Source organism: Pygocentrus nattereri, chromosome 22 (assembly GCF_015220715.1).
Source record: "Pygocentrus nattereri isolate fPygNat1 chromosome 22, fPygNat1.pri, whole genome shotgun sequence".
NCBI lineage: Eukaryota > Metazoa > Chordata > Actinopteri > Characiformes > Serrasalmidae > Pygocentrus > Pygocentrus nattereri.
Genome location: NC_051232.1, coordinates 19,457,674 through 19,484,210, shown reverse-complemented (window position 1 = coordinate 19,484,210; position 26,537 = coordinate 19,457,674). Strand labels below are relative to the sequence as shown.

At 39.9% G+C, this 26,537-nt stretch overlaps 2 protein-coding genes across 3 annotated transcripts; both read right to left on the bottom strand.

Moving 5' to 3' along the window:
• Window positions 1-8,811: 8,811 nt before the first annotated feature.
• On the bottom strand, window positions 8,812-16,014 carry LOC108442770 (E3 ubiquitin-protein ligase TRIM39-like). Of its 2 annotated transcripts, none has more exons than XM_017722962.2 (9): window positions 15,878-16,014; window positions 15,150-15,239; window positions 14,781-14,864; window positions 13,180-13,806; window positions 12,796-12,891; window positions 11,413-11,646; window positions 10,068-10,215; window positions 9,909-9,935; window positions 8,812-9,588 (listed from the first exon to the last, which is right to left on the bottom strand). In XM_017722962.2, the coding sequence occupies exons 2-9, from the start codon at window positions 15,210-15,212 to the stop codon at window positions 9,041-9,043; spliced, it is 1,827 nt and encodes a 608-aa protein (XP_017578451.1). In that variant the 5' UTR covers window positions 15,213-15,239; window positions 15,878-16,014; the 3' UTR covers window positions 8,812-9,040. The 2 variants fall into 2 exon arrangements, with proteins under 2 accessions (XP_017578451.1, XP_017578452.1); XM_017722963.2 differs by having other exon boundaries at window positions 14,787-14,864.
• A 419-nt stretch (window positions 16,015-16,433) lies between these two features.
• On the bottom strand, window positions 16,434-26,113 carry si:dkey-46i9.6 (E3 ubiquitin-protein ligase TRIM39). The gene is made up of 7 exons (XM_017722970.1): window positions 26,058-26,113; window positions 23,139-23,789; window positions 22,905-23,000; window positions 21,372-21,605; window positions 19,279-19,426; window positions 19,143-19,169; window positions 16,434-18,299 (listed from the first exon to the last, which is right to left on the bottom strand). Exons 1-7 carry the CDS (start codon window positions 26,088-26,090, stop codon window positions 17,746-17,748), a joined length of 1,743 nt encoding a protein of 580 aa, XP_017578459.1. The 5' UTR covers window positions 26,091-26,113; the 3' UTR covers window positions 16,434-17,745.
• Between the last annotated feature and the right edge of the window lie 424 nt (window positions 26,114-26,537).

Below are 26,537 nucleotides of genomic sequence, written 5' to 3'. Positions count from 1 at the left end.
ATGTCTTCACAGTGGTGTTAATAGGAACCAGGGGTGACAATGACTACAACACAAATATAGCCATTTTTTCTGCAACATGTCTTCTATTGCACGGTTTTGCTTCACAACAACATACAAATGTCTTTCTGCTCTGATTATATCTTTTAAAATATATTTTAGGCCCAAACCTCATTTCCAACAATCATAATTCACACAATTGTTTTCTGTAAAGATGCATTCAACTCTGGTTCCCTATCATTGCCACTGTGAGCAATTCTGACTTGGGAAGCTTGTCAATCCACACCAAAAGACCCTTACTGACTTTAGCCTTAGGCAATTAAATCCGCAGAGCTTCTTAAAAATCAGAAGAATTATCCTTTAAGCTCAAAGGCCCTCTGTTACCCTCTCCAAAACCCAGCTCCATCAGTGTGGAGAGGTAGAGCACAAGAAATCATAAGAAATGAGGATCAGGTGTACCTCATTATCTGAAGTCTGCTCTTGCTCCTCTGGCTCCCCCTTGTGGCTTGTAGCTGCAACAACCACCTTGCCTGCCCCAGTTCAGTTATTTGGTAAAATATATATTTGGTAAAATAAATATATTTCATCTCAAAGTCATCATTCCTAGTACATACTCACCTGATGTGAATGAACTGGTTTTTGCTCTCGAATGGTATAATGCAGGGGTGCAGAACTCTGGGCCTAAAGGGCTATAATTGGCAGGTCTTATGGGTGTGCTTGAGTAGGGGAACCACCAAACTGTGCTGGACACTGGCCCACCAGGACTGGAGTTGTGTGCCCCGGTATAATGTGACACATGTACCAAAACAAAGGAGGTTCCTCTAAGACTGCATGGAATGATTGTTAGAAAAGTGGCACATAACAAGTATATCTTTTAAATCTAAAGATATCACATTTTTAACATAACTACGTATTTTAAGGCAAAATGGTGCTCAAAAAAATCTCAAAACACACTATTTTACCATTACATACAAAACCCAGATGACGCATGTAGGTTCACTAGTCATTTGTATAATGAAAATTCTTAACTAATTTAGTATTAATATTTGCATTGTTGACATTGTGACCTCACGTTCCAGCGCCATAATAAGTCGATCTGCTTCTCTTCAGTGCATCATTTCAGATCAAACCACTCAGAATGACCTAGTTTAGAACTTTTGAAACACATTCTAGCAGTTTTACAGTTACTCACAGTTACTCTGGCATAGAGCTGCTGCTGTTTTCCATTTTTAATATCTTAACATGACATTTCTAGAACCTCCAGAAGGACTTTTTTCTCACAAAATTGGTCCCAACCACTGGAAATCAAAACATGATTGATTTCACTGTGAGTTTAAGTTTATTGGCTAATCTGACAACATTAGGCCTTCAGTTTGGCTCCTGAAGTCCTGACCAATGAGAAAGCTCCTTTGTCTGTTTCTACCTAGATGCCACAGAAAACAAATCCTGATAATTACAGGTGTTTCTTGATATGTTTAAAAAATTACTCCAGTACCTTCGAATTTTTTAAATACTAAATCTACACCCCGTGTCTGCGTGGGTTTCCTCCCACAGTCCAAAGACATGCAGTCAGGCCAGTTGGACATGCTAAACTGCCCCTAGGTGTGAGTGAATGTGTCTGTCTGCCATGCGATGAACTGGCGATCTGTCCAGGGTGTATCCTGCCTTCCGTCTGATGACCGCTGGGATAGGCTCCAGCAACCCCCTGCGACCCTGAGGGAGAAGCGGCTTAGAAAATGTGTGTGTGTGTGTTAAATCTACAGTACGTTAGGCATGTTTTGGGGATTTGTAGACCTCTCTGTTGGAAATGTGTAATTGCATACAAGTTGTGGAAGAGCATTATGTAGCATGGGTTGTGCTTTAGAGCCCTTCCCTGGGTGGATGAATCTGATGATTATGAGTGAGAATTCTGAAAGAGAATTTAGTCAAAACTTGGTGAAGGACAAGTCTTCTGAGGGTGTGAATGAATTTTCTACTATTATCATCATATTTTCATCAGTTTAATGTTCATCCTGTGTTTAAGACACTAATAAATAAAGATGCATGACATAGTCCAAAAATCTCACATGAAATCCAATCCATATTTTAGCATGTTTTTTCTCTTGACTTGGTAATGCTACTTCATCTTAACTTTTTTTTTCTGAAATCATTGGGCCCGAAGGCCTTAAAAGCCCTGAAGGTTCCCCACGGCTAACAAACCTCCTGAGTTTGAAATACACAGCAATGTGAAGTTCTCTGCACATCAAATTGCCATTCGCATTGATGCACAAATACGAGACAATTCAACAGCCCAAATCACTGAAAGCCTTTGGCTATAGTGTGTAAAGATGCACATTTTACATAACTATCATAATTTACTGAGGTCCTGTATATTTGTCTGTATATATGTATATCCATGCTGCTCTGTGTTCTACAGAAACCACCCTGGTGTCAGAAACAGAAACAGGCTTTTAATAGAGAAATTCATTCAACAAGCGGCATCAGTTGAACGGCTTTTAATAGAGACCTTCATTCACCAAGCACCGTCAGTCAGACTGTTCTACAGCGTCTGTTGTTGTTGAACTGTGAACTGGCTGGCAAAATGTTCTAAGCAGTTTGCACTGCATTTTAAGCAGCATTCTCAGAACCCATTAGCACATTTCCTGTGGCTTTTCCCTTAGTGATAGCAGAACGGCTGAGGTGTTACAATGTTCTCAGCTGAGTTTGCTCTCAAGGCCTACATTCTTACAAAGCAGTGGACTAGCATAAAAGCTACAACTCAGACTGACCCCTGCGACAGTTAGTTAGAGCAGCACTCTCACCAAAATGAAAAATCCATTGCATACGTGCCTAATAACCTCCCACTGTGGGGCAGCAGTATACAGAATGAAATAATCTGGTTTGAACGCTTCTGATGACATATGAAGATGGGAAGAATGTTAAAAAAACAAGCACTTTGGGTTGGTCAGTTTTGGCCAGACTTTTTTTTCCTTGCTAGTTGGCCAATGCCAATGGGCTAAGACAGAAGGAAGGCATATAGCTACTGCTAGGAACTTATACTGCTGTCTTATTGCAATTGTAACTTTGCTGTCATTTAAATGATGGAATGATCATGATTGTTCAAGCTAAGATTCATCAGGGGAACAGCAAGCTGATTTTGTGTTGAATATCAAAATGTCATTTTCTTTACAGTTTGCTTAGTTCGACATCTCTGTGATTCAGTTTCCAAACTTTTATTTTTGAAATTCAATACATTTTTTAATGGAAATGATGAAAATAGCCCTCTTTTAAGTATTTAGCAGATGCTCCTATCCAAGGAAATAAGGGGTAGATCGCTTTTGAGAATCAAACCCCAGTCTATTGTGTTCGGGGTTACTGTGTTATCCACTATGCTATTCATCCAGATGTGTTTTACAGGAATTGTTTAGTTCCATTCTTCATTTGTTCCTATGATAAAGAAAAAGATTGTCTTGTTTAACTGGAAGCTTACATGAAATACAGCATTCGCACAGCATTACAGGGAGTGTTCACAGGCCTCATTAACAGTCTCTTGTAGGTGTTTTCACAAGTTCTCTACTGAAGTGCACACTGTGATCTGTTAGCCAGAACAAAGATATGGCCTAACCCCTCAACCAGTGCAGCTAAAAAGACCTTTTCAATACATGAATGGAAACAAGCAGTGATAGAATGAAATTTGTCACAAGTTTTTTTTTTTTTACTTTTTGTGACATAATCACTGGGCGGCATGGTGGCGTGGTGGGTAGCGCTGTCGCCTCACAGTGAGGAGGGCCTGGGTTCGATTCCCCAGCCGGGCGACCAGGCTCCTCTCTGTGTGGAGTTTGCATGTTCTCCCCGTGTCTGCGTGGGTTTCCTCCGGGTTCTCCGGTTTCCTCCCACAGTCCAAAGACATGCGTTCAGGCCAATTGGACATGCTAAATTGCCCCTAGGTGTGAGTGTGTGAGTGACTGTCTGTGTCTGTCTGTCTGCCCTGCGATGGACTGGCGACCTGTCCAGGGTGTATCCTGCCTTCCGCCCGAAGACTGCTGGGATAGGCTCCAGCATCCCCCCGCGACCCTGACGGAGAAGCGGCTTAGAAAATGGATGGATGGATGGATGGACATAATCACTATGCTATAAACTAATACTAGCTAACTAAGTTAAGATCAGCATTTCTCATGGCGCAACTGCTCAGATATGTCCTCATTCTTCTTAAGCAGCTTTTTTATTTCAGTACACAGTGCTAGCTTCTTAAATCCCTCTGGTTTGTCAAGATTTTTCAGATGCTTACTTTTGTGACACAGTTGCAAGTAAGACTTCCTTCTGATGACTCCTATATGCAGATCATGTTTGCACAGGTATTGCTACACAGTAGAATGATGCAGCACCACTTCTGTGTGAGCTAAACCTTACTGCAGTTCCTTTGCTGTCATTTGGGGGTTTTGCTTTGCCTTTCTGGCCAGCATACATGCAGTTCTATCTAAGAGTTTTCTTGTTCTTCCTAATTTTGCCTTGACTGCCACAGCTCCCTTACTTGCTGTTTCTTAATGATATTGGACAGTGGAAATTGCAAGTGCTTTCATATATTATTATAACATTCTCCTGCTTTGTAGGCAACAATTAGTATCATTTTCGGATACTCAGCCAGCTGCTTAGAGGAGCCCATAGTTGGATAAAGATAATTTATTATGCTCTGGAATTATCATCAGCTGACAATTCCTACTGACAACTTGTCTAATAAGTCAATTGACTAAAGTCAACTAATATTGTTTTATAGATTGGTTCCTTTTTTATACTTCACAATCAACAAAATATGCAGTTAGGCCATGGGTGTCCAAACTTTTGTTTACGACTGTAGTCAAAACACACTGAAAGAGAAGGTGAAAGTTTTAAAAAACTCAAAAAAGCTTTATTACATTACATAAAACTTTATCATAAAAATTTAAAAAACAATATTAGCTTGCTATAATGAAAATTCAGCATTAACAAACAGTACATGGCTGTAGACAATTTTGAATTCAATTCAATTGAAGTTAAAGTTAACGTCTTTAATTTTTCTTAAATTATTTGTGATAACAGCTGCTTTTGTAAAGACGCTTTATACTAGCTAAATAATGAGTGAACATTCAGGTCTTATGGGATACGCCGTTGACAGAGCTGCTGATTATGATTTCGTGCAAATGTGTCCTGCCCTTCATAGTGGACGGGAAGACAAACTAGACCAATGGAAAGATCACACGACACAATGGCATAGACTGAACGCTTCCGTGTTATTCCGATAACATAACATGCCAAGTTCAGTCTTTTACTCTCAATGTCAAATGTTTTTATGCTCTTGCACAAGTTGCCTCTTTCCCAAATGCTCTGTCCATTGCAAATCCTTTCTATCTCCAAACTGGAAGAAAGACTGACCACTAGACCCTGTCCAACCACACAGGCCCTTCCTGTTTAAGCAATCCGCTCATGCTGACCTTTGCTCAACTAGAATTAAATGTCTGATCATGAAAGTTTTGTAGGCAGTGATGTTTGCAGCACACAAACATGGATAGTTGTTATGGTCAGAGTAGGCCTTGTTGTGGTCATCACAGGGAATCGAACATATCAACCAAATTCTATATAATGCAATGAGATGGACCTTGGAACATAACGCTGATAGTTAACAGTCATATTAATGTGTCTTTCAAAAAAACGTATTTTTGTTTAACTAAAGGACTGAAAATTAAAATTAAATAACCAAAAACTAAAAAGAAGTACAGTGTTAGCAACTGAAACCTTTATACTACAAAGTTCTAAAAAAAAATTACTTGGAAAAAAGTCTGGTTCTATTAACTTGCATTATACTTAAAGTAGGCTTTTCCCTTCTCCTGTAAAGTTACTATTTTGGAGATACAAATTTTTGTTCCGATAGCAGTGAATTGTTTGCTTTCATTATACTATAGATTTTTCCAAAAGAGGGTCCCGAATGCCACTATTTTTACGTGCACGCTTCATTCACACTCATGCATACAATTCAGAACATTACATGAATGATCAACCTTCCTATTCAAATAGGAACTGTTATTTTGGACATTAAATCAAATTAAATGAGTTTTTTTAACTAATAGCATTGGTCAAACACTAGTTCAATAGTAAATCGTTTACATCCCTAGTTCATCCCTACATCCCCTACTGAGCCCGTCTTTGATGACTATATGATTAGTTACAGATGAAAAAGATCATGTAGAATATTTGTATGACATAAGAAAAAGCAGGAACTCGGAGAAAAATACTATTTTTGGAATTTGGAATTTTGATATATAGTACAGAAAGACTCCCAAACCGAGGGTGTAGTTGATAGTGTATGACTCATTGGCTAATTTTGGATACATTTTCAGAACTTTTAACAGCTCTTTGCAAAAAAAGCCTCCAGCTAATTAAAAAAAGCTTACCTTTGCTGTTTATTGTTTATTGAGTTACTCTGGAAACTTCCAGTTGGGCCAAAATGCCAAAAGCCTGATGTGCACAAGACGTCTTCAGACTTTATACTTCTGTTTCCTCCACACATCTCATTCTCCACCCTACCCGCTGTGTAGAAGTGGTGTTACAGTCACACACGTCAACCACAACTGAATGTTTTTATGGTCTTGAAACTTGAATACGCTTCACTGAACATTGATCTAATCTATTGTCATGATCACTAAATAAATCACCCATTATTACTAAAGCAAAATCAACCCAAAATAGAGAAACTTAAGAACTGGCCTTTTAATCATTGAGACTGGTGTAGTAGGTTTAGCACAATTAATTTCTACTCTTTTACAAGCACAACTTCATCGATGTACATGATGATAAGACTCAATGATGGCATTACACTCTGTGAGCCATTGCTAAATTATGTATAGTAGATGTTTAGGTTGAATTTGCTCAGTATTGGACACTCTGAATACACTGAATTCCTTCACAACAAATGAATCTTTCACATGTTTCATGAGCGCAAAACCACTTTTAGGATGCTGCTATTGTTTCAGATTCTTGAAAGTATGTTATTATACTGTGAAAAAAGCAACAAGACTATGCGTTTGTAGACAGTAGGGCATAAAAGGGTATAAATTACATGGTAAGAAAAGAAAATGTGAATGATAAACAGGGTATTTGCAGGCCATTTTAAAGTAATATTTATCAGTCTAAACATTCACCTCAAGGGGGAGCTCTTAGCCTTTATATTGCTACTGTGTGCGTCAATAAAAGAGAGGAAACCCACACTAGCAGGATATTATGACTGTTTGTAGCTACCAGTTGCTAGTATGTGAGGTAAAATTCTACAATTGGAAAAAGGTATATGAAGGGTGAATGAAGTAAAAGCTTTTGTTCAATTAGGTCAATAAGATTGGACAGTTAATTGGCTAACAGGCTCTTCTGGTAGTTTTCAGGTAGTCACTCATTAAGCCACTATTGAAACAAACTTAACGGCATCAATGATAACATCAATGGAGCACATTGCCTCTGTTAATCTGATCTGATATGAATTGATTCTAGATCAATTTTGCACCTTGACTGTTAAACTCTCCTTGCTAAGGATCAAGTTGTGAAAAGCCTATTGAAAGAAAGTAAAATCAATGTAAACTTTTTGGCCTAAAACTAAAATGTGAAACCAATCCAGTTGGTTGACAAAATATTTCTGTATTGAGATTAACAAGAGTGAGAAGAAAACATTAAAAAAAGCATTAAAAACTTTTTTAATTTTAACTTTTTTACAGTGTAAAAAATATTTTAGTTCCACTGAAAAATAAAAGCAAGAAATCAAATCTAACAGTGAGCAAATTTCTTTTTCTAGCTATTATTTCAAAACGAGACATTTCCATTTCTTTGATCCTTAAATAGGTTCATTATTCAGTACAGCTACTATCCATATGCATGACCAAGCTTTACCAACACATTTACTAATATAATCGATAGCAAAATATACGCATATATAATCGAGAGAAATTGCCCCTTAAAACTGCCATTGAGGTAAATTGGCATTAAAAATCGAAACTAATACAAGCAACATAAAGAAATATACTTACTATACAGATATGTCAAATATATTTAAAATTAATTTGGCAACACTTTCTATGAATGTCACATTTGTAAGTATCTATAAACACATTTAAAACATGTTATAATGCATTCATACAGCATTATAAACATGGTTATAAATATTTCTAAAAATGGATTACACTGAGTGACACTTTGTCAAGCCTTGCTTTAATGTTTCAGTAAATTCTACAGTAAATACTTCAACTTGAAGCCTCACTCTTAACAGTTGAGGAGGCTTTAGTACAGTACGCTCTACTTTACTTAGAATGGACAAACACAACTTATAAGCTCTTATAATTTGTTATGAACAGTACTTATAATATTATGCTAACAATTCATGCATAATAAAATAAATGCACAATAAGCATGGCTATAATGTGCAATGCATTTTTATAAATATTTATAGCCATATTTATAATGCCTTATGAATGCATTATGACATGTTATGAATGTGTTTATAGATGCTTACAAAGGTGACATTCATAGAAAGTGGCACCATTCATTTTATATATATATATATATATATATATATATATATATTTGCAGGGACATACCTTGCTTTTGCCTGTATTACTGACTGTTTCTTACGTTCATAGCTCTGCCAATGACATTGTGCAACATATGATCGTATGCAAAAGTTTAGGCACCCTGGTCAAATGACAAGTTCTGTTGATTTTCTAATTGTAAACACATGAGAACAAATTCTGCACATTTCAATGCAAAATTACTATTTATTTGCTGAATTTAATATATATATATATATATATATATTGGGGGGGATTAAACATAAAAAGTGTTTATTATGTATATTGTTGTTTTCAATATGGTAAAACTAGCAAATAAACAGAAATTGTGCCCTAAAATTACTGGAAAAATGCAATATTTCAGTGTATTCTCTATTGTTATTGTGTTAACCTATTTTTACTTAGAAAATCAGCATGAAACCCAAACTTTTTCACATCACTGTAACTTTACAGTCTAAACTTGCCTGTACAATTAATTAGAGAAGTCAGTCACTGTGATCTACAGGGCAAATGACCAGTGGGCTTGAGTTATCACCACCCTGACAAAAGTGAGGGCTAAAGTAGGGACGAATCACTTCATTGAACACACAGTCAGTGAATGAGTAAATGTGAGTTTTGGCTTCCATATCATAGAAGGAGACCAGCCCCTCCTCGTAGTCCATGAACACTCCCACTTTCTGGGGCTTGTCTGGGAGATAGAGCAGAGTCGGCGGGTCTTCCAGAGCTGCATACTGATCCCCATTGTAAAGCACAATGGCCCAGTAGCCTTGGCTTGGTTTGAGGGACAATTTCCCCTTTCTTTTGACCTCATTTCTTGCCACCCCAATATCCCACCCTTGTTTGTTCCCAACATCCACTACCCAGAAGGCCTTGCCCTTGTTCAGCCGGTTCTGGCCCAAGACACTGCCGAACATATCAAACCTCTCAGCAATGTCAGGAACATCCTTCCCTTCTCCAGAGTCTTTCACTTCTTTGCCGTCATCAGAAACCAGTAGCTGAGCATGAGCAGTGTCTGGATCCAGAGTCACATCCACTAAAAGATATCACAACATGTAAGATGAAACGTGAGATGCATTCTATGTACAGGAGCAATGGTGGCTTAACATGCCTTAAATTAAATTATGAATGGCTGTGATGTCTTTTTTGATGCTGTTAGTCATGAATTAATCATTAAATCAATAAATCAAGTGGAGAAATTCTGTCAAATGTGCATTTTCTAAACTATTGGTCAATGTTACATTATGTTGAAGAGATTCAGTACTGGATAAAAGTCAAAGGTCACCCTTCATATATTGAATTTCCAGCTATCCTTTATAGTTATAATTAGTATTGTAGTGGTATCATAAAGCTTACCTGCAAACTTCTTAATCCTCTCAATTTCTATAAGTCAAATGAGAAACAAAAAATGATCACACATATGCAATAGATCAAATGGAAAAAAATGAGTTTGGGAAACTTTGGTAATGTCTCTTATAGACAATTAAACCTTGAGCTGAAAATAGTTTCCCTCACCAATATTGGAGAGTTTCTCCAACTCAGTCTCAATATCAGACATCATGGTTGTCCGTGTGTTCCTCAAGGTGCCAAAAGTCAAGTCTGTATTCATGGCAACATTAGTCCAGTCTTTTCCATTGTCTGGCGCTGGGACAGAGGGATAACTCTAAAAAAAAGAGAATCAACATCATTATTTCCAATTAAACAATCAAAGCATACAGCCCCTTAATCAACACCACATGATCTAATTATTGCCTTCAGCTGAGGTGAGCCATGTTTACAGCTCCCAGGTATCGTTTGACTACAGCTTTAAATTCAAAACTAACACAGTGACAAATAACTTAAGGCTTGAGGCAATGGTGGATTGCAATGGTTGCTAAGCAGAGATTGGGACTATGGGATGGGACTATACCTTGCATGTTCATGCATGATGCAGACCACGTTGCTATAATACAGTAAAAACACTCACAGAAAACCAATCAAATTCCAACATCTTAACATCCCAGAGAGCAGGATGACATTGATCCATTATTGATTGTCCATTAGAACTTTTGTTCAAGGGTGAAATTTGAGAGTCTGTATTGTGTTGTCCTAACACTGGCCACAGAGACATGGAACACACAAGGATTTATAGTTGACTGCAAAATAAAAGTCACAAGTTTTTACTGGTAGCAGTAATAAAGCCAAAACATTGCTTTACAGTAGGCCATGAGATCATGTGATGGGCACAAGAACATGAACTCTCATGCATCCTGTGCCCAAGTTCTCCTCACAGTTTGTTAAGAAAAATGTGACTACTGCTTTTGACATAATAAAAAGAAAAAGGAATATTCCTCTTGTATCACAGGTTAAAACATTGTGCCTCATCCCCTAATGTCTTTTTCCTGCAATTTGCCCTTGAGAAAGAACTAAAAAAAACCCTTTAGAAAGATTCTAATAAAAAGTTCTTTAAAAATTCAGTTCTTAAACTGCAGAATTGTTTGCACCTTTGAGCTCAAGTGTGTGTAGAATCCCAAATAAGAAAAATACTGGTGAATGTCAGAATCTTGGTAAGCTGCAGAAATGGGCGGAATTTCTTAAGAGTGGCTGGTGAACGAGGCCCAATAATTTCTTGCTTTTTTTTTAGTTCAGCTCTCTCCTCATTATTCACCACCATCACTGTAATATTTTATCTAACGACTCATCATCAACAGTTAATGGATAAGATTAAGAACTGTAATAGCTTCTCTCCTAAATTCAGTCTTAACTAAAGTTAATAAAACAGATCAGATTTCAGTCTCAAGAATCTGTAATACAGCCCTTGGTCTGACCTCTGTTTAACTCATAATGTAGGCCCACACCTGGCTTGTGGTTAGTTTCTGACCTGTAGGAAGAGGATGTGGTCTTCTTCCTCTGTGATCTTCTTCAGGTCAGTGATGGCCTTAGAGAACGTAATGACCTCTCTCTGCAGCTCTTGTTTGAACTGTTTCTCCTCGTTCTCCACACTCCTCCTCTTCTCCTTCAGAGCGCTCAGCGCCTCCTCCTCTGCTCTGGCCACCACCTCCCTCACAGCATCAAACACCTCTTTTATCTCCTCCTGCTCGCGATCAATCAAAGCCTGTAAGGGTTTGACCAGCAGAGGGCGTCAGTGCTGGCCTTCGCTTCTCTTCTTTAGTGAACTTTTCAGTTTCTTTTAAAGGAAAACCTCACTGTTGTTTAATGTATAAACCAAATGGACATGTTTTGTTTGTTATATAAAGTAAGACAAATGTGCAAAATCTCTCTATATAGTAGGTCACCATTGGCACACCACACCCCACAACACTACATCAAGGACTCCTTAGTAAAGAAAAGGGTTCTATATAGAACCATGAACAAGAACCCTTTGCATGATTAAAGGGTTCTTTGCATCATCTTCAGATTGGTGGACAATGTTTTATTTATGGTTCTATATAGAACTGTTTTGAAAAGGGTTCTACATAGTACCAAAAAGGGTTCTTCTATTGTTATGATGTCAAGCCTGTAACAACAGAAGAACATGCAGAAAGCAGCATGTGAGAATCCCCTAAGCAGGGTGCCCACTGCTGTTACTGCATAGCCCTAATTACCCCTTAGTGGTGTCACCTCCCCCTAGTGGCTGGAGGTGGCCTAGCACAAGGTCAGGACATTACAGTTCTTATTATTATCTACTACAAGGGTCTTCAAGCACTGTCTTAAAAGAACAAAACTACTACTACTACTACTACTACAGGGACAATAATAATAATAACAATAACCTAAAATGTATGAATATGTCATCATTGTAAATTATTATATAAAAATGTTATATCAATATTATGAGGATTATTGTTATTAACAATATCAATGATGATGAGATGATTATTATTATTAGTAGTAGTCCAGTTATATGAAGTAGGAGGTTTGGTATATAATTTGTATATAATTATTATTCTGTGTATGTGTTTTATATTTTAATATACTTTGTTAATAATAAGAATAAGAACAGCGACCTCAGCTGTTTTGGTGCAGAACTGCAGGCAAAATCCAACTAAAACAGCAGTTCCTAAATTACAAACAGGTTGCATTTGTTGTTAATTTACTGGTGAGTTTGAACAGCACTTTGGTTAGGAAGGTTTTTTGGGGAATGCTTGATAATTAACAAACATTGTTATATTGAGCAAATGTAACAATCCAGTAAAGAAGCCGCTTGCCCCCCATTGTAAACCATTATGGTGAACTGTATGATGTATGAGTTATAGAGACGCACCAGACAGTTTGCTTTTGAATGTTCAAACTCCTTCAATTTCTCCTCCCTCTGCTGTATTCTCTGTTCCATGTCTTGGATAACATCGCCCAGCTCTCTCTGTTAGGAAACACGCATGCATGCACACACACACACACACACACACACATTTTTGCATCCTCATTTACAAAATCTCTTATACATGAACAAAAGGGTTACAGTCAGTCATAGCAACAGTGTGCCAGCAGCTGAGATTCAGCCAAAAACTACTACAGGAAAAGTGTTTACTGTGTTTAAAACATTATTACTATTACTAACACACTGTAACTTTAATCTAAAGGCAATGAACAGATTCCATGTATGATCCTTGATTTGACTGACAAATAACATCAGTCTTGCTTCGCTTACCTCCCTCCTGCCTCTTTCAGTTTCCACAGACACCACCTCTGTGGCTTCCTCCACACACAGGCTGCAGATGCACTTGTCTTCTTTGGCCAAGTAGAGCTCCAGAGGCCGGCCATGGGCCAAGCATGCCCGTTCGTCCAGCTTCTCAACCGGAGCCACCAGCTTGTGGCCCTTCAGTCGCAGCTTGTTCTGGTGTCTTTTCAGATGGCGAGTGCAGTACGACAGCAGACACATCAGGCAGGATTTCACTGCTTTACGTTTGCGATTCTCAGGGCAGATGTCGCAAGCTACCTCGTCTGGTGCCAAAGCGAACTCCTCTGGACTCTTCTGGGCTTTGTTGTACTCCTCCAGAATAGATTTCAGTACAATATTCACGCCCGGCCTCATTGGCAGGTACTCTTTGCACAGAGGGCATACCAGGTCGTTGAGGGTCAGGTGGCGCTCCAGGCAAGGCTTACAGAAGGTGTGGCCACAGTTGGTGGTGACGGGGTGCCCCAGCACATCCATGCAGATGGAACAGCTGATGAGGTGGGAGATGGGTACAGGTATGTCCGGTAGAGGAGCATCAGAAGTTGTGGCTGATCTGAAGGAAGCTGTGGTTGAGTCTGAGGTGGCGGAACTTCGCCGGAGCTGTTGGAGGAGATCAGTGGTGTGGTTTATTTAAGAGGAACTGAACACAAATCTAACCAAATCAGAACTGCGTGTGGCACCAAAACATACAGAGGGCATGATATTAAACTGAGCAGTGCTGTTAAAAGCTACAGACAGAGAGACAGACAGACAGACAGATTGGCATGCAAACAGGCAGATAAATAGACAATCAGGAAGACAGAGAGACAGGTAGACAGACAAACGGGTAGACAGTGAGACAGACAGACAGATGGACATGCAAACAGACAGACAGATAGACAGACAGGCAGGTAGGCAGGCAGACAGACAGACAGATGGGCATGCAAACAGAGAGACAGACAGACAAACAAGAGGACAGATAGAAAGGATAACGGACAGACAGGTAGACAGTGAGACTGACAGACGGGCATGCAAACAGACAGACAGGTAGGCAAGTATACACACAGACAGATGGACAGACAGACAGGTAGGCAGGCAGACAGACAGACAGATGGGCATGCAAACAGACAGACAGACAGGTAGGCAAGTATACAGACAGACAGATGGACAGACAGACAGGCAGACAGACAGACAAACAAGCAGACAGATAGACAGGATAGCAGACAGACAGATGGGCATGCAAACAGGCAGATAAATAGACAAACAGGAAGACAGAGAGACAGACAGACAGATAGACATGCAGGAAGGCAGACAGACAGACAAACAAGCAGACAGATAGACAGGATAGCAAACAAGCAGATGCACAGACAGGCAGACAGACAAATGAACAAGCAGATGAATCGACATGTAGGGTGACAAGCAGATAGAGTAATAGACATACCAGCAGACAGACAGACATACAGACAGATACACAGACAAAGATACAGACATACAAAGATGTGGAAATAATGCAAAAAGACAGTCCATAGTTGAGAAGACACGCTGCTAAAAGCAGAAGCAGTATATCAGGTGATGATATTATATGTATGATATACATTTACTCGGTCAGGCGTTTGAAGAGAAGCAAAAAAAGGTGTTGCTGATCTGAAGGGTCCAAAGATCGGATCTGTCTGCCATGTCTGTTGGTAGAGATTAGATGTCCATTTAACATCAGCTCACAGCATGAGGAAGGCCACAGGCAATGGGCTGGGTTTTAATTAAAACTGCTGAGCTGCACACACATCTGACCTAACCTGAACAACACAAGACATGCTGGCGTGCTGAACACAAGACTACACAGACCTACATCAACAACTGCGCAGAGTTTGCCGAATGTGCCTCTTCCCTTAAACTTATCAGAAGAACATAAACGGCTTCATTTATCAGGTAATAACGTATAAAGTCATATAGAAAGTCAGAATTACCTTGAGAGAGGTGGGGAGGGAGGCATCAGGTAGGGCGGCTGGTCTGAAGGGAGATGTTGCCATGTCTGAGGTGGGGAAGGTTTGCTGGAGCTGTGGGTAGAGATCGGCGGGGTGGCTCATTTAAGATCAGCTTACAGCGTGAGCAAGGCAGGGCTGAGTTGTTTTACAGCCTAACCTGTCCTGAATCACATGACACATGGTGACATGCTGAATACAAGCCTGAAGAGATGAAACTGAAGAAGACGTCTTTTTTTTCTTTTTTTGGTTGACCCAGGTTTTTGTTGGCCTAATTGAAATGAAGTACTAAAAGTGTAAGTTAAGAGAACCTTTGACAAAACTAAGCTGAGTTAACTCAAAAAGCTTTGACATCAGATCGATGTTGACTTTCATAAGTTGATGCACATTTGTTAAAATATGGGATCACCAGGCAGGTGCTGCCTTTCCTCACTTTGAGTTTCACTATTTTAGTCTCACTTCCTTCAAATTACTCCTACAGTGTGGGAAGTGTTAGACAATACATGAAGTTCTTTGGCTTTCCAGGATTCATGTTCATTCACTTACACACAGTGATAGATAGATAGATAGATAGATAGATAGATAGATAGATAGATAGATAGATAGATAGATAGATAGATAGATAGATAGATAGATAGATAGATAGATAGATAGCAGAACACATTACAAACATGACATGCTTAATCAGGCAGTCAGATTAAAAGAGGCTTTACCTTGTCAAAAAGTTTGATGTGTTCGTTGTCGCTGTCTGCCTCTCTCTCTCACTCTTCCCAGCCTGCTGTCTGCCTCTCTCTCTCACTCTTCCCAGCCTGCTGTCTGCCTCTCTCTCTCACTCTTCCCAGCCTGCTGTCTGCCTCTCTCTCTCACTCTTCCCAGCCTGCTGTCTGCCTCTCTCTCTCACTCTTCCCAGCCTGCTGTCTGCCTCTCTCTCCTTTCTTTTCCCCCGAGTTTCACTACTTTAGTTTCATTTCTTTTAAAAGGGCAGGGTTAATGACTTCCCTGTTCTGTAGAGGCAGCTGTTGTACCTGTATATGTCTCCCTGGTGTTACTGTGTGTGTACTTTCACTGTTGCACAATACGTGAAGTAGTTTCGTTTCCCAGGTTTGTTTCTCCACCTACGCACAGTTAAAGTGTTATTGACAGCGCTTTAGACTGATGACTCACATCACTGCATTAAACATAGGACAGAAACTCACTGTAAACATTTAATTACACAATCATTCATCATAAACACATCATGAGAAACAACTCAAACTCAACTTTTTCTTATCACAGTTTATTTTTACGCATGTTCTAATTTTCGCATGCAGTAAGTCGTACTAGGCCTTACTAAAATCAGGAGGAGACACTATTAATTTATTAAATTAATAATAATAATAACAATAATAAAAATAATACATTTAAAAACATATTTAAGAGTAATGTGTAACATAATTATATAGCAAGTAAATCATCCCTTTAAGCACTTTTTGTGGTTAAATGGTTCTTCTCTATGGTGTCATATATGATTGTTTAAAGAATCTTTTAAAAAAGTTCTTTATAGCACCAAAAATGGTTCCACTGTTGTTCCAAGTCATAGAACCTTTCTTGACACTACACGAAACCCTTTTTTGCTGCAACAAAAAGTGCCTCAAAGGGTTCTTTGAGAAACATAAAGGAACAATTTAAGTGTTCTGTAACAATTTACACGTTCTTCCTCTTACAACCTCCTCATTTATAAAAGTGGTTCTTCTATGGTGTGACTCAAAAGACCCATTTTTAAAAATGGCTCTTCTCTATGATGTCATTCCTGGTTCTTCAAAGAATTGCTTAAAAATGCTTCTCTATTTCACTGAATAGGGCTCCACTCTTAGTCTAAGTCATAGAACCTTTCTTGATACTATACAGAACCCTATTTGCTGATCTTTAGACAAGGTGCCACAAAGGTTTCTTTGAGCAATGCCACAGAAGAACCTGCCAAAGAGCGATATGGAGAACCTTTTTATAATGTAGATGTTCTACACCAATTTAGGGTTTTTTCCTGGAACGTTTACATGATGTGGAGGTTCTTTAAACTTCAAGAAGGTTCTTCACACTCTCATATCTCATTTACAGAAGTGAAAGAGTTTTTTCTATGGCGTTGCTCCGACATTTTTGGAACATTCATGTTTAAACGTGGTTCTTCTCTATGATGTCATTTATGGTTCTTCAAAGAAATGCTTTTGTTGCAAGTCTTAGAACCTTTCTTGATACTGTACAGAACCCTATTTGCTGATCTTTAGACAAGGTACCACAAAGGTTTCTTTGGGCAATGCCACAATAGAACAACCCAAAGAACGATATGGAGAACATTTATATAATGTAAATGTTCTACACTAATTTAATGCTTCTTCCTTTGAACTTTGAGGAAGTTCTTCACACTCACACGTCTCATTTACAAAAGACGTTCTTGGTTATCAAGGACCATTGAAAGGTTTTTTAAGGAACCAAAAGTTGGTCTTCTATGGCATTGCTTCAAATACCCCTTCTTGGTAACTTTATTTCTAAAGGTGTAGAAGCTAATCAGTGCCAACATCTTCCTAGCATCAGTGTTCCCCCTTTCTCAGCACTGTTTGTTGGGCATTCTGTCCATAACAGGGCAGATGCTCAGCGTGTCTGAGGCCTTATCGCAGCAGTACAGGTAGAAGAAAGGGTAGAGTTTCTCTCTGAAGGAGTCCATGAAAGTGTAGATGTGGCTTCTCGTCAGTACGTTGTAAAACGAAACCTGTCCTTCCTCGAAGTCCACGTACACGCCCACCCTCTTCAGCTTGGGCTCGATGGAGAGAATGAGGGGTGGGGAGGAGGACACTCGGTACCCCTGTCCCTTCTTCATAGCCAGTGCCCAGTAGCCTTGAGTCATGCTCACCGAAATCCGCCCCTTCCTGTTGACCGACTCGCGAGCCAAGCCCAGGTACCAGTCGTCCTTTTCGCCAACCTGTACCTCCCAGTAATGACGGCCAGAGGTAAAACCCTCCTGGCCCAGGGTGATGACCACTGTGTCGAATCGCTCAGTGTTGTCTGGTAGGTCCTGCCATGCGCCCAGGTGACGCACTTGGCGCCTGTCCTCGGACAGCTGCAGCCAGGGATTGGCCGTGTCAGGGTCAAGGATCACGTCCACTTCACAAGGGAGAAAAAAGAAAAAACTTACTCAGATGGACTGAAAAAGGTTACCATTCATTTTTTAGTCCATACAGTCCATATATAGACACTAAGCTGTGAAAAAAGATTGTTCTGAATAATCACATTATTTTAGTGATGTCACAAAAAACAACACATTTTTTTGCATGTTCGATCATTCACCTACTCCAGTTTAGCCACGCCCATTTAGGTTGATGTTATAAGGAGTGTTTCAGCCCAAAAACATACAGTAAATAACAACAAGAGGCAAGTTTTCCAACACAAATAACATGAAAAAACAGGATTTTCCAAATCAAGAGTTAAAAAATGCTAAAAGTTGTGGGATTCTTAACAACTATGTAAGAACTGGAGCACTTAAAGCTTTCATATTTGAGAGAGAGGAGAAAATCAAACTGCTTCAAAAACTGTTTCTGTCCATCCTTTCACTGTGAGGAGACAACTCAGCGTTGTGGGTCTGAAAGGACGTGTAGCAGTTCAAGAAGAACCTCACTGAGAAAAGGAGACGAACACATCAAACAAAGAAGCTGAACAGCTGACTGACCACCCCAGAGTCCAGACGTCAACACCACTGAATGTGTTTGGGATTAGCTGGATTGTGAGAAGCAGAAAATGCTTAAGTTAAATTCAGTTGTCGAGGTTTTTAAGTAATTTATCGTTATCTAAAAAGCGGAGTGGTCTGAGACCACCAGTGAAGACGTTTCCATTTTGTTTTCCTTTCTGATTTAATACATTTTCATATAACATATATTTTTCATTACAGATTCCAACACTGAACACTGCATTTACTGATGTAGGTTAAGGGAGGTGACGCATAAACCGTACCTGAGTATTTCTGAATCCTCTTCAACTCTATTAGAAAACAAAGTGATACATTTATTACTGTAATACATCAATACGTCATTATATAGATTACTATAGTTTCTGAAAACTATAGAGCAACAACGGATGATGGACCGACCATTTGCTGCCAGTTTCTCTATCTCCTCCGTCAGGGTCTCCTCCAATTTGGACACGGCCCTCCTGATGGTCCCCACGCACTGGTCTGTGTGCACATGGGTCCCAGACCAGTCTTTAGTTTGTGGGTGGGTGATCAGAGATGGGAAGTTCTGTAAATGCAGATTTCATCAAATATTTATTGACATCTTGATATCCTGGTAAAGTACAGAGAAGGTCAGAAGGAGCTACATTGTGTCTTTGTGGATCTAGAGAAGGCATATGATAGGCTGCCAAGAGAGGAACTGTGGTACTGTATGAGGAAGTCAGGTGTAGCTGAAAAGTATGTTAGGGTGGTGCAGGACATGTATGAGGATAGTGAGACAGTGGTCAGGTGTGCAGTTGGAGTGACAAATGGTTTCAAGGTGAAGGTGGGGTTACATCAGGGATCAGCTTTGAGCCCCTTCTTGTTTGCAATGATGATGGACAGGTTGACAGGTTGACCTCATCTATGAGGTCAGGCAGGAGGCTCCATGGACCATGATGTTTGCAGATGACATTGTAATCTGTGGTGAGAGTAGAGAGCAGGTGGAAAAAGAATCTGGAGAGGTGGATGTTTGCACTGGAGAGGAGAGGAATGAAGGTCAGTAGAGACAAGACGGAATACATGTATGTGAATGAGAGGGAGGCAGGTGGAAATGTGAAGATGCAAGGAGTAGAGGTCGTAAAGGTGGATCACTTCAAATATCTTGGGTCAACCATCCAGAGCAATGGACAGTGTAGAAAAGAGGTGAAGAAGAGGGTGAAGGCAGGATGGAGTGGGTGGAGACGGGTGTCAGGGCTGATGTGTGACAGAAGGATAGCAGCAAGAGTGAAAGGGAAGGTTTACAAGACAGTAGTGCGTCCTGCTATGATGTTTGGTTTGGAGACTGTGGCTCTGTCTAAAAGACAGGAGGCTGAGCTGGAGGTGGCGGAGATGAAGATGCTGAGATTTTCGTTGGGAGTGACAAGGATGGACAAGATTAGAAATGAGCAGATCAGAGGGACAGTGAAGGTGGAGCAGTTTGGAGATAAAGCCAGAGAGGCCAGGTTGAGATGGTTTGGACATGTGTTGAGGAGGAATAGTGGATATATTGGTCAAAGAATGTTGGAGATGGAGCTGCCGGGCAGAAGGAGAAGAGGTAGACCTCAGAGAAGGTTTATGGATGTAGTGAAGGTGGACATGGAGATGGTTGGTGTAAAAGTAGAGGAGGCAGTGGATAGGGCAAGATGGAGGCAGATGATCTGCTGTGGCGACCCCTAAAGGGAGCAGTCGAAAGAAGTTAAATAAATAAATAAATAAATAAATCACTGTTACTGCCCAATACTGGCCACAAGATGGCAGAAGAGTACACCATAACATTTACAAACATGTTTTGTGCAAAGCTAATGAAGCATAAAATGAGACAACTTTATAAACAAGAACTACTGTTGCTACTTTTGGTCTAGATGTGATTTTAAAATCTCATACTGAGGCTTTTTATTCAGTAACTACAGGGACTTCTGTGCAAACTGGCGGAGCTATTCTCCGTGTATAATAAAATTGGTGGGCCCTGGTCAGTGTGTGGGCAGGACAAACCACATTAGCCTTGTGATTGGTGAGGATCCTGTTTAGAAGATCAGGACTGCCCAGTTTACATTAAAACAGGAGAGTTTGGGCAAAATCCGTTGGCCACTTAGTAGACAATGGAAAGTTATTCACAGAGCCCTATTGGATAATTTGGGGTAATAAAGTTTGTACATTTTTGCTTCTAGAGATCTAGAAAACAAGTTGCACCTCAGATACCTTTTCAGAAATTGTTAGTCTGGAGAATCTGTGAGTAAAAATAAACAGTTAGCATAAGGCAGCCATGTTTTTATAGATTTTCTGTCCTCTTGGATTCATGCTGAGTGCTAAAACTCTGATGCACAGCAAGAGAGGCTTTATTTTTAATTACAAATTGAGGTGCATTTTTAATATTAGATATTTTTAATAGTCAAAATCAATGTAAACTGAAAGACAGAGAATTTTTAAAAATGTTGTTATAATACGTATCATATTTAATGTTTATCTGTTAAATATTACCGATAAACTCCCACCTGGAGAAAGTGAATGTGGTCTTCGGTGTGAGCAAGATGATTGAGCTCACTGTTCCTCATCTTTAGCACAGTGATCTCCTGTTCTAGCTCCTCGATGAGACTCTGAGCCCAACACTCTGTTTTCTTCTGCTTCTCTTCGATGGCCAGAACAAGCTCAGCCTGGGCCTTCTGGACCGCATGGACCAGGTCTGAGAACACCTGCACGCTGTCTTCGATCTCTCTCTGTGCGCTGCTCTGAAGGCAGCCAGATAGAAACAGCAGAGAATATGTAGGAGTTGTACTTCTGGTAACGCTTGAGGATAGTGGGACAGTAGAATGTACTTATAATGCTCTTAATAAGCCTCATAGCAGCTAGTAATTAACTTGTTGCTCATTACTACTTTATTAAGCTACAACTGGGCTGAATTAAGCAATTGTTTTGCTTTTATTAAACTTTACTAAACCCATAATTAAATATTTATAAATAAGCACATTCCCTTTAGGCCTTATGCTCAAGTATTGGTTGTGCACAATATTATAATGTAAAATTCATTGATATTACTTGAAGTGGACCTCCAACCAATTCAAAATTCTGCATAATTAAATGCTTAAGATGTAAACAAAATCATTCAGAGTGGTTTGGAGTGAAACGTTCTGTTCTAGGGAAACTAACAGAGTCAGAATTATTCACAGTGGTGGTGATAGGAGCCAGAAATACACCTCTAAAAGCTCCCTCACAGAAAGTTATTACAGGAAGTTACAGATTCACTGCCTGATGGCTTAGATATTGTTTTATGATCATTTTTGATAAGGTGAGTTTGAATTGCCTTTTAATCCATATATTTTAATCTATTCATGGTGGAGAAATACATGCAGGTTGCTGTGAGGCAAATAGTCCCCAAGTAAAACTTTTTTTTTCCAGATTATGACTATTTTACTATCAACACGCCATATAAAACTCAGAAGACTCACTGGTGAGTTTGGATAGTGAGTAAAATGTTTATTCATATTGTAGTCATGGTGACCCCTGGTTCCTATCACCACCACTGTAAAGAAATCTATGAAAGATGTCTATAAGTTTCCCTACAATCAAGCACTTCACATCAAACCACACTGGATGAGTCTGTTTACATCTGAAAGACTGATTTATTCAGAAAGTTTGAAAGATTGGTGGAATTTCCCTTCAATAAACTAGTAATATGGAGCCAGTTTCTTAGTAGCCACTAGCTTGATAAGGGCACAATTCACAATTTACTGTAGTTATTGCTTAATATAGTAATAATGAGCAGCTAGCTGCCAGCTACAGGCTTGTTAGCATTACTAGGCCATTATAATGTCCCCTAGATCCTAGAGTATTAGTGTATATGTCGATTAGCATTCAATACTGTGAAATGATCAAATACAGATGAGAAGATTTGACAACTGCTTAAACCGTTTTCTAATTTGATGATAAGAAGATTCAACTCAGCTTCGTGTTTTGGTAAAAAGACCATGCTAGCTTCACTACAACACTGTAAGGTAATCAGCATGCTAACCAGTTGTGAAAACTCCTACTTTGTTCAGTTCCACACAGTGTTTAATGTCCTCCACCTTCTTCAGCCGTTCCTGGATCATCTGCTGAACCTCTGCCTCAGTTTTCCTCAGCTGAACCTGTCAATCATCAGAATTTATACACACCCATTAAACTGCCTTCCTCGGTCTCTACTCTTGTTTCATCTTGGCATGCTAACACGATGCTGTTCTCCAGCATGTTAGATCAAATGCAAGCATTTGTTTTCGTTCTCTTACCTTCTTCTCGCTCCATTCTCGTTCAACAGGCACAGTGTAGTGAGCCCTGTGGTCCATCTCGGTGCAGAGCACGCACACCATGATTTGATCTTTCTTACAGAACAGCTCCAGCAGCCTTTCGTGCTTCTTACACATGCGGTCCTCTAGATTCTGCACCGGCTCGATCAGTTTGTGCTTGGTGAACCTGGCCGTGTGCGTCTTTAGATGCTCCTCGCAGTACGAAGTGAGGCAAACCAGGCAGGACTTCACAGCCAGTTGCTGGGGCCCAGTGCAAACATCACAGGACACATGCTGTGACCACAGTCCGCTCGGTGGGATCAGTTCTGGCACTTCTGTGGGGAGTTCTTCTGGATATTGCTCTGTCTCAAGGATCTGTTGACTACTGGGCTTCAGGACAGGTTTGGCCCTCATTTCTTTGAACTGCTCCGCAATCTCACGCAGCACAGTATTGATGCTAATGTCTGGCTGCTTGAAGAAGGTCTTCTTGCAAATGGGGCACATGAAGAGAGCACTGGTCTTCCAGTAGTTGCTGATGCAGGCCATGCAGAAGTTATGTCCACAGGGGATGGACACCGGATTGGTGAACACATCCAGGCAAATGGAACAGTGCACCTGCTCTTCAACTAACATGTTTGTAGGGGAAGCCATTCCCTGGACAGAAGGGAAATTTGGTGATTTGTAGAGAAGGTATTTTGGTTTGTATTGGTGAGTTTTGCTCCAAAATCATGTCATGGCTGATTCCCAACCACTACCACAGACTCAATGTGGAGCCAGCCATCTTTATGAAATGCTGCTCACACCGCTGAACAGCTCAACATGCTTGGAGGAGAACACTAATCACCAGTTGTGTTACATCATCTAATAGACACTCTTATTGGCTAGCACTGTGCTGAGTGATGGGGATAGAGAAATGACCATCCTACACACCCAGAGGGAATAAGGTCAACTATGTTCTAAGTAAGGTCAACTAACTCCTTATACCCTCAGAACCTAGCACGTTACTGCCATATCTTTGACATCTATGATTTATTTGCATTAATATTTGCAACTAAAGTTCCGTCAAACTGGATGTGATATCCTGAGTATGAATGGCCAACAGATTGTTCATTATTGAATCATATAGAGATGTTTGCAACATTTCTCACTCATGAAAACTGAAAACTAGAAAGCACCACAGAAGCACTCACATTTTTTTTGTGTAATTGTAGCCACACACGCACAAAGGAACTATTTTTTTGCTGAACGCAGTACGAATAGGACCATTCCTATGATGTTTTCCATTCATAAAAACTGAAAGCTTGGCTAGAAGACCCACAGAAACTGTCCAGTTCTATTCACACATGAGCCCTCCTGGTAGTTTTTAGGGATGAAATATTCAGATGTTTACGCATTGAGTTTTTAATTTTGGAATTTGAATATAGTTTTTTTATTTTGGACAGGGACAGTAAATGTGGCCTATGATTAAAAGCAAACTGCAAACTACTATAACATACAAGAAGAAACACGACCTCTAAAGCACTAACAGCTAAAAACTCAGCCATTTACTCTGCTCCAGAAAACCCAGCACTCCACCCATGTTCAGGCCCTTCAACATAAAAGTCCTTGTAAGACTAAACCTAAAAACAGCCAAACATAAATATTTCTTCTCTTTAAAAAACTGAACTACTAACAGCTCCGGAGCCTGACATGCCTCTCACTTACAGCTGTGAACATCATGCTAAGGCATTGCTAGACAGCATGTTTTCCCAGTGTGGCTTCAAACAGTGACCTGCTCTACTGGACCCTTTCTAGTACTTGAGTTACACTACCTCCATGAGGCACTAGTTAACCCATTCATGTACTGTGCTATTCTCCTCTGGGCCACCATTAAGAGAGCCTAGCAGGCCTGGTAGATGGATCGAATCTATTCTGTGAGTGCCGCAGCACTTTGCGAGGAAAGTAGCTAGTCTGGAGATTCCAATTCGGATGAAGCCATGAATGTGCTTTCAAAATAAGCATCAGACTCAGGTTGTTCATTCATGCCGAAGCTCAGGAACCCAAAAAATGGTATTCAGGACAGCCCTAGTTCTTTCTTAGGAATTGTACTAGCTCTCATGCGAATTGATTGACATATGAGTCTTACAGGAAATTTGGACCCTGGCTTGCATTCACACTTAACCGCTTCCTAAAATTTGTGCATAAAAGTGCATGTAAAGGGGGCTTTGGACTCCTTACCACAGATGGCTGGGATAAAGGTCACAGTCTCCTGATTGATTTCTCCTGTTATTCCACAGCAGCAAATGTTTCTAACCAAAACTCAAATAATCAAAAACTTTTGCCTTTTAATTTCACTGAACGTCTCAGATACAAAAAAACCCAATACTAATGACTCCTTAGTTCTTTTAAATGGCTAACAACCAAGTTCTCCTAATGGCATCTGTTGCCCATAGGCTATTTCCATATACTTGGCTGTAGCATCAAACTAAACTTGTGCAAGCGGGTTTGATTGGTAATCCTGCTGTTGAGACTGTTGGCACATGCTCTCAACAACATGTCCGAACCCCCAAGTCAGAGCAAAGAGGGCTTGCAGAAATATGGAAGGCCTGGCTATTCATAGAGCTCCAAGATTAACATGCCCCCAAAAGTACCAGTCAAGGCAACGTCCTGCTTCACCTCACTGTTCACAACCAAGTACAGTCACATGCAAAACTTCATATCAGTTCTAAAGACTTCACATTGTTTCTAAAGGCAAATACATTGCATGCTATCTGTGTTTGATGATGGTTTGGGAGCAAGACTTTGAGCAGTCCAGCGACAGTAACATGTTGCTTCTTCTTATCTAGATAAATCTTCCATATGAAACATGTCTTCTATTAATAATTCAAAATAATAACATGTTAGGTGAGCATTATTGGTTATACAGTTTTTAAAGAGACTCACCAGGGAGAATGTAGCTGCAGAAAGTCCCTGCATACAGTGACCGCTCTGCTGTGGACAGCAATGACACGCGACACAGCTGACACCCCCCTTCAAAATATCACCCTTTCCCACCCCCCTTCCTTTAGCCTAGTTTCAAATTTACACTTCCAGATTGGGGGTCTCTCAGTCTGTGAAGGAAAGAAGTTTAACCCCTCATACGCCACTTTTTACTTCATTCTGCTACTCTGCAGCACATCCATAGTGCCCGTTTACTTGTGAACAATCCTCTGGTCATCAAAAGAGCAAAAAAGCAAATAATATTTCATTTATTTTATTCAAATGTTTTGAAAAATATAGAAAACAGAAAGTGACATTCAGTACCGACTGGCATTACTGCTCATCATCGTTTTAAACATGTTACACAAATATTTTTCGCATAGAAAATTTAGAAAAAGATTATCATTTTAAAACTGGCATGCACTTTGTAAACTTAACTGTTTT

Bases quoted from the DNA above. Each gene is read 5' to 3' on its own strand.
- LOC108442770 (XM_017722962.2), bottom strand. From the start codon at position 15,212: ATGGCAACATCTCCCTTCAGACCAGCCGCCCTACCTGATGCCTCCCTC. The intron at 12,892-13,179 runs GTAAGCGAAGCA...GTTTCCTAACAG, and splicing joins CTGAAAGAGGCAGGAGGGAG to AGAGAGCTGGGCGATGTTAT. The intron at 11,647-12,795 runs GTGCGTCTCTAT...AAACCCTTACAG, and splicing joins ATTCAAAAGCAAACTGTCTG to GCTTTGATTGATCGCGAGCA.
- si:dkey-46i9.6 (XM_017722970.1), bottom strand. From the start codon at position 26,090: ATGCAGGGACTTTCTGCAGCTACATTCTCCCTG. The intron at 23,001-23,138 runs GTAAGAGAACGA...GATGATTGACAG, and splicing joins GAGAATGGAGCGAGAAGAAG to GTTCAGCTGAGGAAAACTGA. The intron at 19,170-19,278 runs GTCGGTCCATCA...GTTTTCTAATAG, and splicing joins AGAGAAACTGGCAGCAAATG to AGTTGAAGAGGATTCAGAAA.